At 40.0% G+C, this 14,982-nt stretch overlaps 1 protein-coding gene across 8 annotated transcripts in view; it reads left to right on the forward strand.

Annotated features, from left to right (window-relative positions):
• The window catches only part of EML4 (EMAP like 4), a 258,663-nt gene that overhangs the window by 95,422 nt on the left and 148,259 nt on the right, over positions 1 to 14,982 (forward strand). For 2 of the 8 annotated variants that reach the window (XM_005301260.5, XM_042855139.2), the window contains exon 1: positions 10,839 to 11,130. The exons of 4 other annotated variants lie outside the window; for them this stretch is intronic. In XM_005301260.5, coding sequence (XP_005301317.1) covers positions 11,064 to 11,130 — 67 coding nt within the window. In that variant the 5' untranslated portion in view covers positions 10,839 to 11,063. Of the gene's footprint in view, positions 1 to 10,838; positions 11,131 to 14,982 lie in introns of those variants that run through there. 2 more of the 8 variants (XM_005301263.5, XM_042855140.2) reach the window with 1 other exon arrangement.

Raw genomic sequence — 14,982 nt, forward strand, 5'->3', positions numbered from 1 at the left:
GCCCATAGTCATCTTTTGTGCTTGTCCTGTGCAGCTACTCCCCTCCCACCTCTGGTGTGCTCACATGTGGGCTAGAGTTGTCAACTGTCTAATCACACAAACCCAAACACCCCCTTGCCCCGCCCCTGCCCTGAGGCTCCGCCCCATCCTGCCTCCGAGGCCCCAGCATGCTCACTCCATTCCCCCCTCCCTCCGTCGCTCGCTCTCCCCCACTCTCATTCACTTTCACCGCTCTGGGGCAAGGGGTTGGGGTGTGCAGGCTCTGGGAGGGGGCTCAGGGTTGGGGCAGGAGGTTGGGGTGTGGGCGGGGGGAAAGGGGTGCCAGCTTTGGCCAGGCGGTACTTACCTTGGGCGGCTCTCAGGCAGCAGTGCAGCAGGGCTAAGGCAGGATCCCTGCCTGCCCCAGCCCCGCGTCTTTCGCGGAAGTGGCTGGCACATTCCTGCAGCCCCTGGGGGGGCCAAGGGCTCCGCATGCTGCCCGCACCTGAAGCGCTGACTCTGCAGCTCCCATTGGCCAGGAACTGCAACCAATGGGAGCTGCAGGGGCAGAGCCTGCTGTGCCGCCAACTGGAAGCTGCCCGAGGTAAGCAGGGCCAGGGGGGATCTGCGCCCCTCCCAGAATTGGCCAGCATGTCCCTGCACCCCCAGGGGGTGGGCAGGGGGCTCCGTGCACTGCCCCTGCCTGCAGGCACAACCCCCCGCAGCTTCCATTGGCCACAGTTCCTGGCCAATGGGAGCTGCGGAGTTGGCGCTTGGGGCATGGGCAGTGCGTAGATACCTCTGACTCCCGCCCAGGGACCGCAGAGATATTCCAGCTGCTTCCGGGAGTGGCGTCGAGACAGGGCAGGGAGGGAGCCCCGCTGCGCCAACGGACTTTTAGCACCTAAAGTCTCCCAATTTGGCTTCAGTTGCCTCTGGGAGATAGAGCCCGATTCCAGGAGACTCCCAGCGAGCCTGAGAGGGTTGGCAACCCTAGTGTGGGTCTTAAGAGGTTCAGAGGGCCTTGTGTTGGGCCTATTTACCAGAGATTATTTTTATCCTGTAAGTAGATGTACCATCATTTTATTTCCTTTTAATCTGAGATTTTCTGATCCACTGAGCATCTAATGGGGTATTATACCGTACCTGATGACAAATGAGAGTCTTGTACAAACATAGACTGGTCTTAGGTAATCAAACTGGTTTCACATTGCTGTTGTTTACATTTAAATTGGCAGGTACAAATACATTTTAAGGATGGTACAAAAATCAAACATTGCAGTAGTCTATATCTTGACTAGCTGAGAGAGTCCACAATTAATTTTTATTTTTATTTTTTTTGGTTTGCTGGAATTAAACTTGATTTGTTCTAAAAAATAAAAGCGTTTAACTTTTAAGCAATGTAGTATTTCTGGAAACCAAAAAAGTATTGCATTTTGAAATCACTTTGCATTTTTGCAGTAATCCCTCTTCCCCCTCCCCGCCGCAATACACTGCAAATCGCAAGGTTTTTCTTCATGTTGAAATGAATTAAATAATCAGACTGTTAGTAATTTCCATAACCATACCTTTGGAGTGACTAATACTATCAGTTACTAGTTTGTTTTCAATAATCTAACTTTTGCTAATTACTTTAAGAAAAATGAATATATTACTTCATATTATAATAGTGTATAGTTTAAAGTATATAGTAGTTGCCAAGATAAGACTTTAGAGTCTCACACTTATGGAGAACTTCCGAGGGTGAAACAAACTTGGCCTGAGGTGAAATAGTAAGGATCTCTGGACAAAAATACAGAATTCTCCGGTGGTGATGCTGCCATTCAGGATTACCCCTGTTTGAGTGCCATTATGTTATATGCACTCAGGCAACCACACTATAGCGTGGCAAATGTCATTAGCAAAAAATGACCTGGAATGCATGCCCAGAATAAGAGGCCATAAAAGAAATGCTTTGTCTGATGTACTTTGGACTTACTACATTTTAATTTTATCTTTTTAACTCATTGTCTTTCTTGTTTCCCTTCTATTAGATGTATTCTCTACTTCACGCACACCTTGCCCTCTATTTTTGTTCAATATTTATATTATAGTAGCACCCAGAAGCCCCACTCACAATAAGGGACACATTGTGCTCATCACTGTGTAATTACGTACAAAGATATGGTGCCTGCCCTGAAGAACTTATTGGTTAAGAATTATTATGCGCACTCTCTTCCATCCCTTTGTATTGCTCTTCTGCTCTATTTTGCGTCAACTCTTGCTTCCCTCATTGTGTTGACAGTGACATGAGTTTTATTAGGATCTTGCACTATGAAACTGTGTTGTGCTAATGCTTCAGAAAACATGATTTTAGTAAAACTCCATTCCAGTGCCGGGACCTTGAGTTGAAGCAAGAGAAGAGGAACGTTGGGCATCTGAAAATGAGTGATTGTAAGGTGACTGAGCTTCTCTAGCTGACTTTTCCTGAGCAGTCTCTGGCACTGGGAAAACTTGGGGCCTCGGGTTAATGAAAGCATTAAATCCTGGAAGCTGTTCTTGTCCGTTCTAAGTGACTCTTATTCACAGATGCCCCGCTGTGTTGTGAAAATATATTTGATCCAGCCAGTGAGCATGTTTTTAATTGAAATATATGTTTTAGAACTAATTACATTTGTTCGGTTATTTCTTGTGATTCCTCTAATAAAACAGGTTGATCAGTATTGCCAGGAAAGGGATCAAGTATATAAAATTGTTTTAAAGTTACATATTGGTTTCTGAAGAGAGAGGTTTTTTTCAAGAAAAGGGAATAAAATAGTCTAACAATCTTCTTAAAGCATTGGGTTGGTCAGTTATTAAAGAAATCACTGCTTTTCTGCCTTTCCACTGGGGAAAAGCAATAAAGTATATGGTAAAAAGATATATTCAGTTGCTGAAATGCCATATTTGGCTAGCATGAAGATAGGTTATCTACTTAAACACTATTGCTGCTAGTTGAAAAGCTGTTAGCTATTAGATGATTAAATAACATTGACTCTTAAAAAATTGAATTAATCGCTGCTGGTATGCTGCCATTCAAAAAAACCCAAACACATTACATGAATCCAAATAATAGACCATTGCAAGGTTAATTATATGCAATTATACATTCAGTTTGTGTACCTCAGGGATGGACAAACTTTTTGGCCCGAGGGCCACATCTGTGTATAGAAATTGTATGGCGGGCCATGAATGCGCATGCAATTGGGGTTGGGATGCGGGAAGAGGTCGGGGCTCCAGGGTGGGGCAGAAATGAGGAGTTCAGGGTGCGGGATGGGGCTCTGGGGTGTGGTGGCAGGGAGGGCTGCAACTGGGGGTGCGGGCTCTGGGGTGGTGCTGGGGATGAGGGGTTTGCGGTGTAGGAGGGGGCTCCGGATTGAAACCGAGGGGTTTGGAGGATGGGAGGGGGATCAGGGATGGGGCAGGGGGGTGGGGCTCAGGGTTGCAGGCTCCGGGCGGTGTTTACCTCAAGTGGCTCCTGAAAGCAGTGGCATGTCCCACCTCTGGCTCCTATGTGGAGGCGCGGCCAGGCGGCTCTGCTGCGTGCTGCCCCATCTGCAGGCGCCACCCCTGAAGCTCCCATTGGCTGCGGTTCCTGACCAATAGGAGCTGCGGGGACAGCACTTGGGGCGGGGACAGCATGTGTAGCGGAACCCCCTGGCTGCCCCTATACATGGGAGCCTGAGAGAGGACATGCCGCTGCTTCTGGGAGCCATGCAGGGTGGCCCCTGACCCTGCTCCCCGGCTGGAGCACTGGAATGGGGCAAGCCCCAGACCCTGCTCCCCAGTGGGAGCTCAAGGACTGGCTTAAAATGGATGGTGGGCCGGATCCGGCCCCAGGCAGTAGTTTGCCCACCCCCGGTGTACCTGCTTGTGGTAAGATTGGTAGAGAAAATCCTTATAATCCATTAAAATGCAAATAAAATAAACAAACAGAAAATATGTAGCTTACTGGTGCATGAGAATGAAGCAAGTAGTTGAGTAAATTTAATGTAGTAAATTTCAAAAAGAGGTTGGGGGGAAATCTACACTGAAGCCAATGGGGCCAGGATTTCACCCAGATTTATTTAACTACAGATTTTTTTTCATTCATATTAGTTAGGATAACAGAGCAAGAGCACTTAATCCTCATGTTTGGTGGTACAAACTGATCTTAATAAGAAAGAATGTCCCACTGAATCATATACTGTTAAGTGCATAATGGTTTGGACTGTCTTTTCAAGCACCTGGAGTTGCTTATGTTCAGAGACAGGGTAATTGACTTGATGGATTATTGATCTGTTTTGGTATGTTATTTCTGTGTTCTTAATATGTAGATCAGGGGTAGGCAACCTATGGCACGTGTGCCGAAGGCGGCACGCAAGCTGATTTTTCAGTGGCACTCACACTGGCCACCGGTCCGGGGAGCTCTGCATTTTAATTTAATTTTAAATGAAGCTTCTTAAACATTTTAAAAACCTTATTTACTTTACATACAACAATAGTTCAGTTATATATTATAGACTTATAGAAAGAGCCCTTCTAAAAACGTTAAAATGTATGACTGGCATGCGAAACCTTAAATTAGAGTGAATAAATGAAGACTCGGCACACCACTTCTGAAAGGTTACCAACCCCTGATGTAGATACTGATGTTAATATCAGTTTGCATGTTACAGTAAATTGTGTTCCTGCTATATGCATAACCCTATTTTATTCCTAATTTTAATCTACTTTATTTATTGTGTTAGGAAAACACTAGTACTTTTGTAACTTTTCATGTAAAATAATATTTTGCTTTTCACTATTTCATACTGCGTATTGCTTTTCATACTGCCCAGATAGTCACTGAGAAGAGATTGCTTTGATTTTGAAGCACATTATGTAATCATAAAGTAATATTTTGGTTAATATAATGTAGTGTCTTTATACATATTAAGTCAAGATACTTGAGAGAGGCACAACTCCCCCATTCTCCTCTCCCCAAAACACCCATAAGAACGGCCATATTCGGTCAGACCAAAGGTCAGTCTAGCCCAGTATCCTGTCTTCCGACAGTGGCCAGTGCCAGGTGCCCCAGAGGGAATGAACAGAACAGGTAATCACCAAGTGATCCATCCCCTGTTGCCCATTCCCAGCTTCTGGCAAACAGAGGTTAGGGACACCATCCCTGTCCATCCTGGCAAATAGTCATTGATGGACCTATCTTCCATGAACTTATCTAGTTCATTTTTGAACCCTGATATAGTCTTGACCTTCACAACATCCTCTGGCAAGAAGTTCCACAGGTTGACTCTGTGTTGTGTGGAAAATATACTTCCTTTTGTTTATTTTAAACCTGCTGCCTATTAATTTGGTGACCCCTAGTTCTTGTGTTATGAGAAGGAGTAACTAACACTTCCTTATTTATTTTCTCCACACCAGTCATGATTTTATAGACCTCTATCATATTCCCCCTTAGTCGTCTCTTTTCTAAGATGAAAAGTCTTTTCTAAGATTAATCTCTCCTCATATGGCAGCCATTCCATAACCCTAATAATTTTTGTTGCCCTTTTCTGAACCTTTTCCAATTCCAATATATCTTTTTTGAGATGGCGTGACCACATCTGCACACAGTATTCAAGATGTGGGCATACCATGGATTTTTATAGGGGCAATATGATATTTTCTGTCTTATTATCTATCCCTTTCTTAACGATTCCCAACATTCTGTTAGCTTTTTTGACTGCCAGTGCACATTGAGTGGATATTTTCAGAGAACTATCCAAAATGACTCCAAGGTCTCTTTCTTGAGTCGTAACAACCAATTTAGACCCCATCATTTGAGATGTATCGTTGGGATTATGTTTTCCAATGTGCATTACTTTGCATTTATCAGCATTGAATTTCATCTGCCATTTTGTTGCCCAGTCACCCAGTTTTGAGAGATCCTTTTGTAGCTCTTCGTAGTCTGCCTGGGACTTAACTATCTTGAGCAATTTTGTATCATCTGCAAATTTTGCCATCTCACTGTTTACCCCTTTTTCCCAGATCATTTATGAATATATTGAATAGGACTGGTCCCAGTACAGACCCCAGGGGACACCACTGTTTACCTCTCTCCATTCTGAAAACTGACCATTTATTCCTACCCTTTGTTTCCTTATCTTTTAACCAGTTACCAATCCATAAGAAAACCTTCCCTCTTATCCCATGACTGCTTACTTTGCTTCACAGCTTTTGGTGAGGGACCTTGTCAAAGACTTTCTGAAAATCGAAGTATGCAAAATCCACTGGATCCCCCTTGTCCACATGCTTGTTGACCCCCTCAAAGAATTTTAGTAGATTGGTGAGGCATGATTTCCCCTTACAAAAACCATGTTGATTCTTCCCCAACAAATTATGTTCATCTATGTGTCTGACAATTTTGTTCTTTACTATCATTTCAACTAGTTTGCCCGATACTGAAGTCCGGTTTACAGGCCTGTAATTGCTTGGATCACCTCTGGAGCCCTTTTAAAAAATTGGCGTCACATTAGCTAGCCTCCAGTCATTTGGTACAGAAGCTGATTTAAATGATAGGTTACAGACTACAGTTAGTAGTTCTGCAATTTCACATTGAGTTCCTTCATAACTCTTGGGTGAATATCATCTGATCCTGGTGACTTACTACTGTTTAGTTTATCAATTTGTTCCCAAACCTCCTCTAATGACACCTCAATCTGGGACATTTCCTCAGATTTGTCACCTAAAAAGAATGGCTCAGGTTTGGGAATCTTCCTCACATCCTCAGCCATGAAGACTGATGCAAAGAATTCATTTAGTTTCTCCACAATGGTCTTATCGTCCTTGAGTGCTCCTTTAGCATTTGGATCCTCCAGTGGCCTCACTGGTTGTTTAGCAGGCTTCCTGCTTCTGATGTACTTAAAAAAAAAAAAAAAAGTCTATTACTTTTTATATCCTTGGCTAGCTGTTCTTCAAATTCTTTTTTTGGCCTTCCTAATTATATTTCTACATTTCATTTGCCAGAGTTTATACTCCTTTCTATTTTCCTCACTAGGATTTAACTTCCACTTTTTAAAGGATGCCTTTTTGTCTCTTAACAGCTTCTTTTACTTTGTTCTTTAGCCATGGTGTCACTTTTTTGGTTCTCTTATTATGTTTTTAAATTTGGGGTATACATTTAACTTGAGCCTCTATTATGGTGTCTTTAAAAAGTTTCTGTGATGCCTATTATATCAGTATCCTCATTTAATATGAGGCACTCTAGTTCGCCCATCTGATTATTCAGACTTCTAGCATTGGTATATAAGCACTTTAAAAACTTGTCACTTTTTAGCAGTCTGCTATTACACAATGTAATTGAATGAGACTTCTTTTTCTTTTGACTGTTTCTCATCAGATCTTACCTGTATTTTACATCTTCCATCCTCTCCTCCTTACTAGGACATAGGGAATCTCCATTAATAGATTCTCCCCTAAGGGATATCACTGTCCGAACCACGTGCTCCTCTGCACCTGTCAAAGCTTTCCCCTAGCCCTTAGTTTAATAACTGCTCTACGACCTTTTTAATTTTAAGTGCCAGCACCTCAGAGTTAAATAATAGCAGAGAGGCGGAGAAACAAAGTAAGAGATGATTGTTAAGAATGAAAAGCTTTGAAGAGCTGGAAATGGAAAGACTATGTGGAGAGCAAAGAAATTGCAAAAGAGAAAGCTCTTGCACTAGCAGTGGTGAAATTGTTTGAAGCAACAGATTAAGGACCCAGCTAGAAGGGCGGAAGCCACTTAAGGGGCAAAGTTCATGAGATAAGCAAGGCCACGTCCATGGGGGTTTTAAAGCCAAATAGAGCAAGATTCGTCTGGATCCTGAAATTAATGGGAAGCAGGTGGATTTGCATGAATACTGGGGTGTAACTGTTCATGCCATTTTTTATAATGAACACATTGTATGGTATCAAAGATGATATTGCAATGACGGGCATCAGTGCCGTGAGTCAAGTCAGCAATATCAGATGATATGCCAAAGGGAAGATGTATATCACACTAGCTATAACTTGAATATGTTTATGGCAAATATTGCTCCCCTTTGCACAGGTGCAGAAGGCCAGATAAGCAGTGGAACTGATAGACTTCCACTGGGTGACTGGAAAGAGACACAGGATGTAGGATTCTTCGTGTGCAGCTATACTTGGAGAAGGCTCTTGCACAATGTGGTTTTGAAGGTATAGCAGGTTGGGGGAAAGCTAGAAAGTGGCCAGTGGATTAAAAAACTACACATATTCATTAGCAAGCTCCATCTCCAGTATTGTGGTGATTAGGGGAGCAGGGCAGAGTCGTGGTCATGGAGCGATTTTGCTATTATTCCTTGCAGAGTATTTAATTATTCTCACTGTCCCATCCAGCCACATGCACTGAGTGCATAGAATTTTTGGAGTCCTTATATAATTAACTGTCAGACACCTACAATGGCATAACCATCTTGTTGACCAGCATGGTCAATAGTCAGCAATAGTAAGCAAACCATTTCAACAATAAATGGTTTAAGACAAGGACAAAAAACGGTACTGTTTTACTTCAAACTTTATTCAAAATTATATTCTGAGCTCTATATTCCTATAGTGTGTTTTGCTTCTTTAGTACCTCAGGAAATACACTTTTTGCTCTGGTGGGTGGTAGGTAGGGTTACAAACACTCCAGGATTGTCCTGGAGTCTCCAGGAATTAAAGATTAATCTTTAATTAAAGATTATGTCATGTGATGAAACCTCCAGGAATACGTCCAACCAAAATTGGCAACCCTAGTGGTAGGCTGTGAGCTTAGTTGGAAATACTGCATTAATGTAGCTTCATAGTGGGGGATTTTGTTGTTGTTTTCTTTTAAGAAATCCCTCTTCATCAGAACTAAAAATCTTTTGTGTCAAAGGTCATACATCTGGAAACATTAGCATTTAATTTCCCATATGCACAATACAGGCTCTTAGTTGCGTCCTGCAACAAGAATTCTGCCTTTATCCTAGAAATCCAACAATCCAAAGTTAATTTATTGTTTAAAGCCGTGTTTCAGTTGGGTGTCTCCTGTTTATCACGTACAATTAGTTACATTTTATGATCATCAAGAGCAATTTTAAAAGTAGGGAATTGGGTCTCTTTTCACCTCCCCCCTCTATTCTGTACCACTTAGCAAACCCAACCATCTGTTTGTTGGCCCAAATATAGTATTCTGAATTTCAATTTTGCTTGTTTTTGTTCTTTTTAGTGATGTTACAAGAAACAGGGGTGGAATAGGGTTTTAAGTGATTCCCTGTCTCAGTAGTTCTCTACCATCCAGTTTCTCAGGTGATTTCCCATTCTGCCTTCTGCTTACTGGTACAAGAGTTGTGTAAACTTGAGTGTCCTGGTGACAGCCCATCTGATTTTATGTTTATTTCTGTTTTAATCTCTTATAAGGTAAATTCTTTCCTTCCCCAAAGGGAAGCTTTCAGGAGTTACAAGGCACGTATTTTTGCTGGAATCGACTAGCTCAGGGAGTTTGAGTCTGAAAAACATCATCTTGTGTATTATTTTTACTTTTAAGAATGTGCTGTCACAAACTCTTAAAGAACAATTCACATTGGAGGAGTGAGAGATGTTCAGAGCTCAGACAGTATCACATGCCTATTGCCTTTTGAATGGTGAGACTTGACCCCAGCGTGCTTTTGTTTCTGATACCCCACTCTTTTTATTCTCTCTTTTGCTGCAGGTATTTAACTTTTGCCTTTCTGTGGCTCTGCAAAGCTTTGAAAGTGCTAGATTATTTAAAGCATATTAGAGATATAAGGGAAAATATATGCAATATGTAACCACCGATTCCTTTGTTTTGACATTTATCTTACTGTATTCATTCTGCCAGTTGGCTTCAGGCACAGCTACCAAAAGAATGAGCACATGTTGCATTCATTAGTTTTCATCTGGCTCTACTTGGTTTTGCAAGACAGACAAAAGCGTGGTCATATTAAATAGACTGTAATGCATTTGTAATATGAGTTCTCTCACACTTAATGGAATGATAGCATTGCAAAAGCAGCTAGTTTTTAAACTAGGATATTACACTTCAATTTATTGCAAAACAGTGCATATAAGCATATTGCCAGTGGTATCATTACTTTTTAATTTTGAGAGATATGGTATGAAAATACCAAAAATTGGTATATCACTTCCATTTTCTCATGCATTGTTTGCAGTTAAAATTTTTATTGATTGTAATACATGAGCAAACCCAACACTTTGGGACAGTAAGAGTTTTCATTTACACTGTTTTTGTTTGTTTTTCCAGTTATTTAAAATTCAACATTGGAAATCCTCATGGTTAGTTATTCTTAACTTTAATTGTTTGTTCAGGTCTATGTAGGTTAATAAAAATTCAATTATTGCTTTTTTAATTTTGTAAAAACTAATCTGAAAAACCTGTGGATTAGCACACATTGAGGACAAGTGGCAGTATAGCTTAATCTGAAGGAGAAATAGCAGAGGTACAGGTCTCTAAATTAAGAGCCCAACTTTCTTCCTGTTGATTTAAATGGGGGTAGTAATGGACTCTAATTGTGTAGAAACAATAGCTTTTTTTTCTCTTTTTCTCCTTATTTTGAAAACTAGTTAGTAAGAATTCTGTGAATTCCTCAAACTTTTGCTAAAACAGAGGTAACCGCGTTATACCATTTGAGATCTTTAATTGATAGCTTGTGCACTGTGACAAACTGTGTAGTGCATGGCTTACTGAGTGCCTTTATTATTGTATCTCTGATGTCTGAGATTTAGCCACTCCCTGAAACAGTCTCAGATTTTTGTCTGCATCCCACCCCCTTTTGCCTCTCTCTCTCTCAAAAGCAGAAGCTTTCCTCTTGCTCAGAGTGCAAAGAGAGGCAGAAGGAGGAGACCTATCTTAAGGAGTTTTTATTTGTGCCAACACAGAAGTGCTTTGTGGTGGGCCATCTGGACTGGGAGGATTTCCTCAGAATTCAAAGTATGCCGTCAGATTTACAGAGCTGCAATTTGCTCTGAAACTATCTGGGAAGGCAGCAAGAAACGTAGACACAACTGGTTTTATAGTACTTGTAACATAGGTGACAAGAATGGAAGACAGCTTGCCTTGTCTTGCTTCAGTGTGTGATTCCTCAGCACTTATGAACTTCTGCACTGGTAAAGTATATCTATCTTTTCTTTACTGGGAATGCCAGTGCAGTCTCTGAAAATTCTTATGAATCATGACAAAAGAAATCTTGTGCTAAAGACTGCTAAAATGAGTTCCAACTCTTTCTTTGCTGGTCCCCTTAGCCCACACCAAAAAAAATAAATAATAATAATACGCACAAGTAAATAACATGACAAATATTTATCTGCATACATCAGTAACTCTGCACCCTCATTACAGCCAACAAGGTGTGCTTATTCAGAGATCAAGATAGCTTACTATAATGTAATTTACAGAACAGAATGCATAGTGGCCTTGAGAAAGTAAACAAAACAACTTTTTACTAGTGTACATGTACAATATAAAATACTTAATAGAGATGGAATAATTAAACTAAAAATTTGATGGAAAATACTCTTGGCATTGTGACTTTTGTAGTGCGAATATTCCCCTCTCTCCCCCCCCGGAAAATAGCATGCTAGATCATAAAATGTATCACATAATGATTTTTTTCCTTTTAAACGGAGAAATATTTCAAATTAATGTATGATCTATGCAAGCCTTTCACTGAGAAATGCTTCAGATAACTGTCTATTTCAACTTCAGCATTGTATTAAAAAATTAAGTAAGAAAGTTTTGATTGCATCGGGCTCCTGTGGCAGGAGGCAGTAAAGATTCATTCACAATAAGTAGTTAAAATAACCACACGTTGATATTTCAAGTATGTGCAATGCTGTATTTTTGTTTCTGCATGGCATGGCACGTTCTCTTCACAAACTTAACTCTGTCTTCCTTTTCATTTTTAACTTTGACTGAAGCTTTAGTAAGAGTAGCAAAAACTTTCAACACGAACTTCCTTTGTTTAAGCAATTGTTATCAAACCAATCTGTAAGGTTCCTGCTCTTTCGTAAAGGAGTTCGAGATAGATCTTTAATAGTCTGAGTCAAGACCACTGAGACAAATTAGAGGAATGAAAATACTGCTGGGTCAATAAATATATACTCATCCCAAAATCACACATCCCTCACTGAAAAAAGTACTGCTTTGCCTACTGATTCATAAAGGACAATTTTCATATGAGTACAACAGTACATGTACAAAGTCACATGCTTTACAGCCTTAAGATAAAAGATGAACAGGAAATGATTAATTCCATATTTTAACTTTTTTTTTTGACATTTCCCAAATGTAACAGTAAATGCTCAGAGCAGTAGATTTCAATGCATGTTTAATTGGTAAATTCCTAAAATGGGAAATGTACTGTACTTTATCTGCTGCAGAATTCAAAGCATTCACCCACAGTTAATCAAAATGTAATATTAAGATGTTGCAATCAGAGGGGAATGAATTGGAAATTAAAAAAATACTAATGCTTCTCATAATTCCTTGCATTGTTACACAATCCCAGAAAGTACAGCAATACGAAGAGGGCTGCTGTTTAACACTTTAAGTACCTGCAGAACAGAAATCAAAGGGCACTAAGTTCTATGGAAATACTTAGGGCCATATTTGGCCACCCTTGTTGATGCTGAGTAGCACCTTATTCAGCAAAAACTCCCATATGTTTTTATGTTCCTTAGTAAATAAGGTTTTAATAATCCTCCGAAAAAATTCAGGTGTCATCTCAAGCTGGTGATTTTTAAAGGCAAACATGAAATTCCAAATTGTGAATGTGTCCGAAGTTTACCTCACTGTTAATCTTTCTAAATATTTCCATCCTAATGTGTGTTGGAAATATGTGCCCCTTTCTACCTTCGAACAACAGCAATTTTAGTTTTAATTAATTGGAAGCAGGAGACTACAAAAGGATCATACTTGATCCTGTAATCTAAGAGAGTGACTCGAATCTTTAATGTAAATTTACATACTTTAATAAATGTAAGTTAAAGTCTCTAATTAAAACAAAAACACAAATAATAAAACAAGGATCTTATAATTCAATTTTGTATTGGATCTTTGTCATAATCCAGGTTTTAGCCCTCATTGGACAAATTAATTTACCATTTGTTTCTATATGTATTCTGTGGAACATAGCTTCCACTTTGCAATTTTTAAAAAAAAATTGTTCTTATGAAATTTTATTATATAAAATTTTGGAAGGAGTTTGCTCTGTTTTGAAAATAAAGCATTTCAAGCTTAAGTAACAAGCATTTTGGAGAAGCAGCTGCTTCTTCACAGTTTTAAACTGCGTTGCCATTATAAGTCATATTTTTGGTCTTCCCCCTAAAATTGTCTCCTTGGTATAAATGCTTAACAACTCCGAACTGCTTTTTTTTTTAAAAAAAATCACAACATACATTTTAGATACAAGGTGCAGAAAACATTGGTCTGATAACGGTGGTTGACTCACGCCTTATAAGAACCTGACCCCATGAAAGGGCTACTTGCATAAACAAGATTTGGACTAGGCTCTACTTTGTTTGGCAAAACTGCCACTGATGGCAGGAGTTATGTCTATGCAAACTTTTGGCACTCTGCTTTACCACTACCTATAATTGTTTTCATGTTGTAGTTGTGACTGGCAGAAATGAGTGGGGGAGGGAGTAGGGGGAAAGGAATTTTCTCCACTTATTGTGGGGAAATCCTGATTTCCATTCCAGATCTTATGTGCAGACATTCAAGCGCTCATCCTCTGCTTTCACTAAAAATAGATTCCTTCATCATGAATGAGGCTAAAGTGTGGAGCACTTGCACATCCTTTATAGCATGGGATATATCACATCACACCTGGCAGAGAAGCTTATTCAAATTTAAATTACTTATGGTAGACAGAAGTAGCGGCAATTTTTCTGCAAATGTTTGGTTATAAGGATGGCTTTTATAATTAAAATAGTGTCAGTGTCCCTGTAATAGCATCTTCAGAGAGAACTTGGTTGTAAAATTAGCTCTGGGCTGATATATGTTGTTTCAGGTTTTCGTTTTGTACCAGAGAAGATAAATTTACTTGCAAGCAAAATTAAGGAATTAAAAAAATCCAGCAGTGAGTGTGTTGTTGGAGTCTGAGAAGTTGAAATTACATTGTAACTTTTTGTAATGAATGTAAGCAAATTCTAATGACACTGACTGCTCTGCAGCTGTTTTTGGAAAGATGGACGACCTTAGACTGGCCTATTGTCTGGAAATATATATATATTTTAAAAGAGTTTACTTAGGCCTTGGCTATTCTGGGGTTTTACCCTAGTTAGATCCATCAGAGCCTAGCAACCAGTAGAAGTACACTGGTTTAAATTCCTATTTTAATCAAGAAAAGCTCCATTTTGATTAATAGAATTCAAGGCCAGAAGAGATCATTGTGATTGTCTTGTGTGATCTCGTATATAACACAAGCCATACAACTTCCCCAAAATAATGTATGTTTGAACTAGAGGGTATATTAAAATTAAAATGAAATAAAATAATCCAATTTTGATTTTAAAATTGCCGATGTTGGAGAATCCACCACCAACTTTGATAAATTCTTCCAGTCATCCTCAGTGAGGGTTAATTACCCTCGCTGTTAAAAGTGTATGCCTGTTTCCGGTCTGATGTCTAGCTTCAACTTCCAACCATTGACTCTTGTTATACCTTCGATCTGGTGCAGCGAGCACTGGTTTCAAGCCGAGGTAAGCTGTGTGGGTGCAAATCATGGCTTATTGCAGATTTGGCAGTTTACACTAGGGTTTGGCAGCTACTCTGGCAACTGGCCAATGATAGGTAAATTTGCAGTGTAGACAAACCCTTAGAGTGTGGGGAAGGGAGAGAGAGGAGGAATTGAAGAGAGTGCCCAGAAACTCTAGATGTCATATCTCTCTTATCAGTTGCTCCTGATTCCAGGAGAGCTTCTCTTCCCCGACATAAGGGGGAAGTATCAGGGGGTAGCC

Source organism: Chrysemys picta, chromosome 3 (genome assembly GCF_011386835.1).
Source record: "Chrysemys picta bellii isolate R12L10 chromosome 3, ASM1138683v2, whole genome shotgun sequence".
NCBI lineage: Eukaryota > Metazoa > Chordata > Testudines > Emydidae > Chrysemys > Chrysemys picta.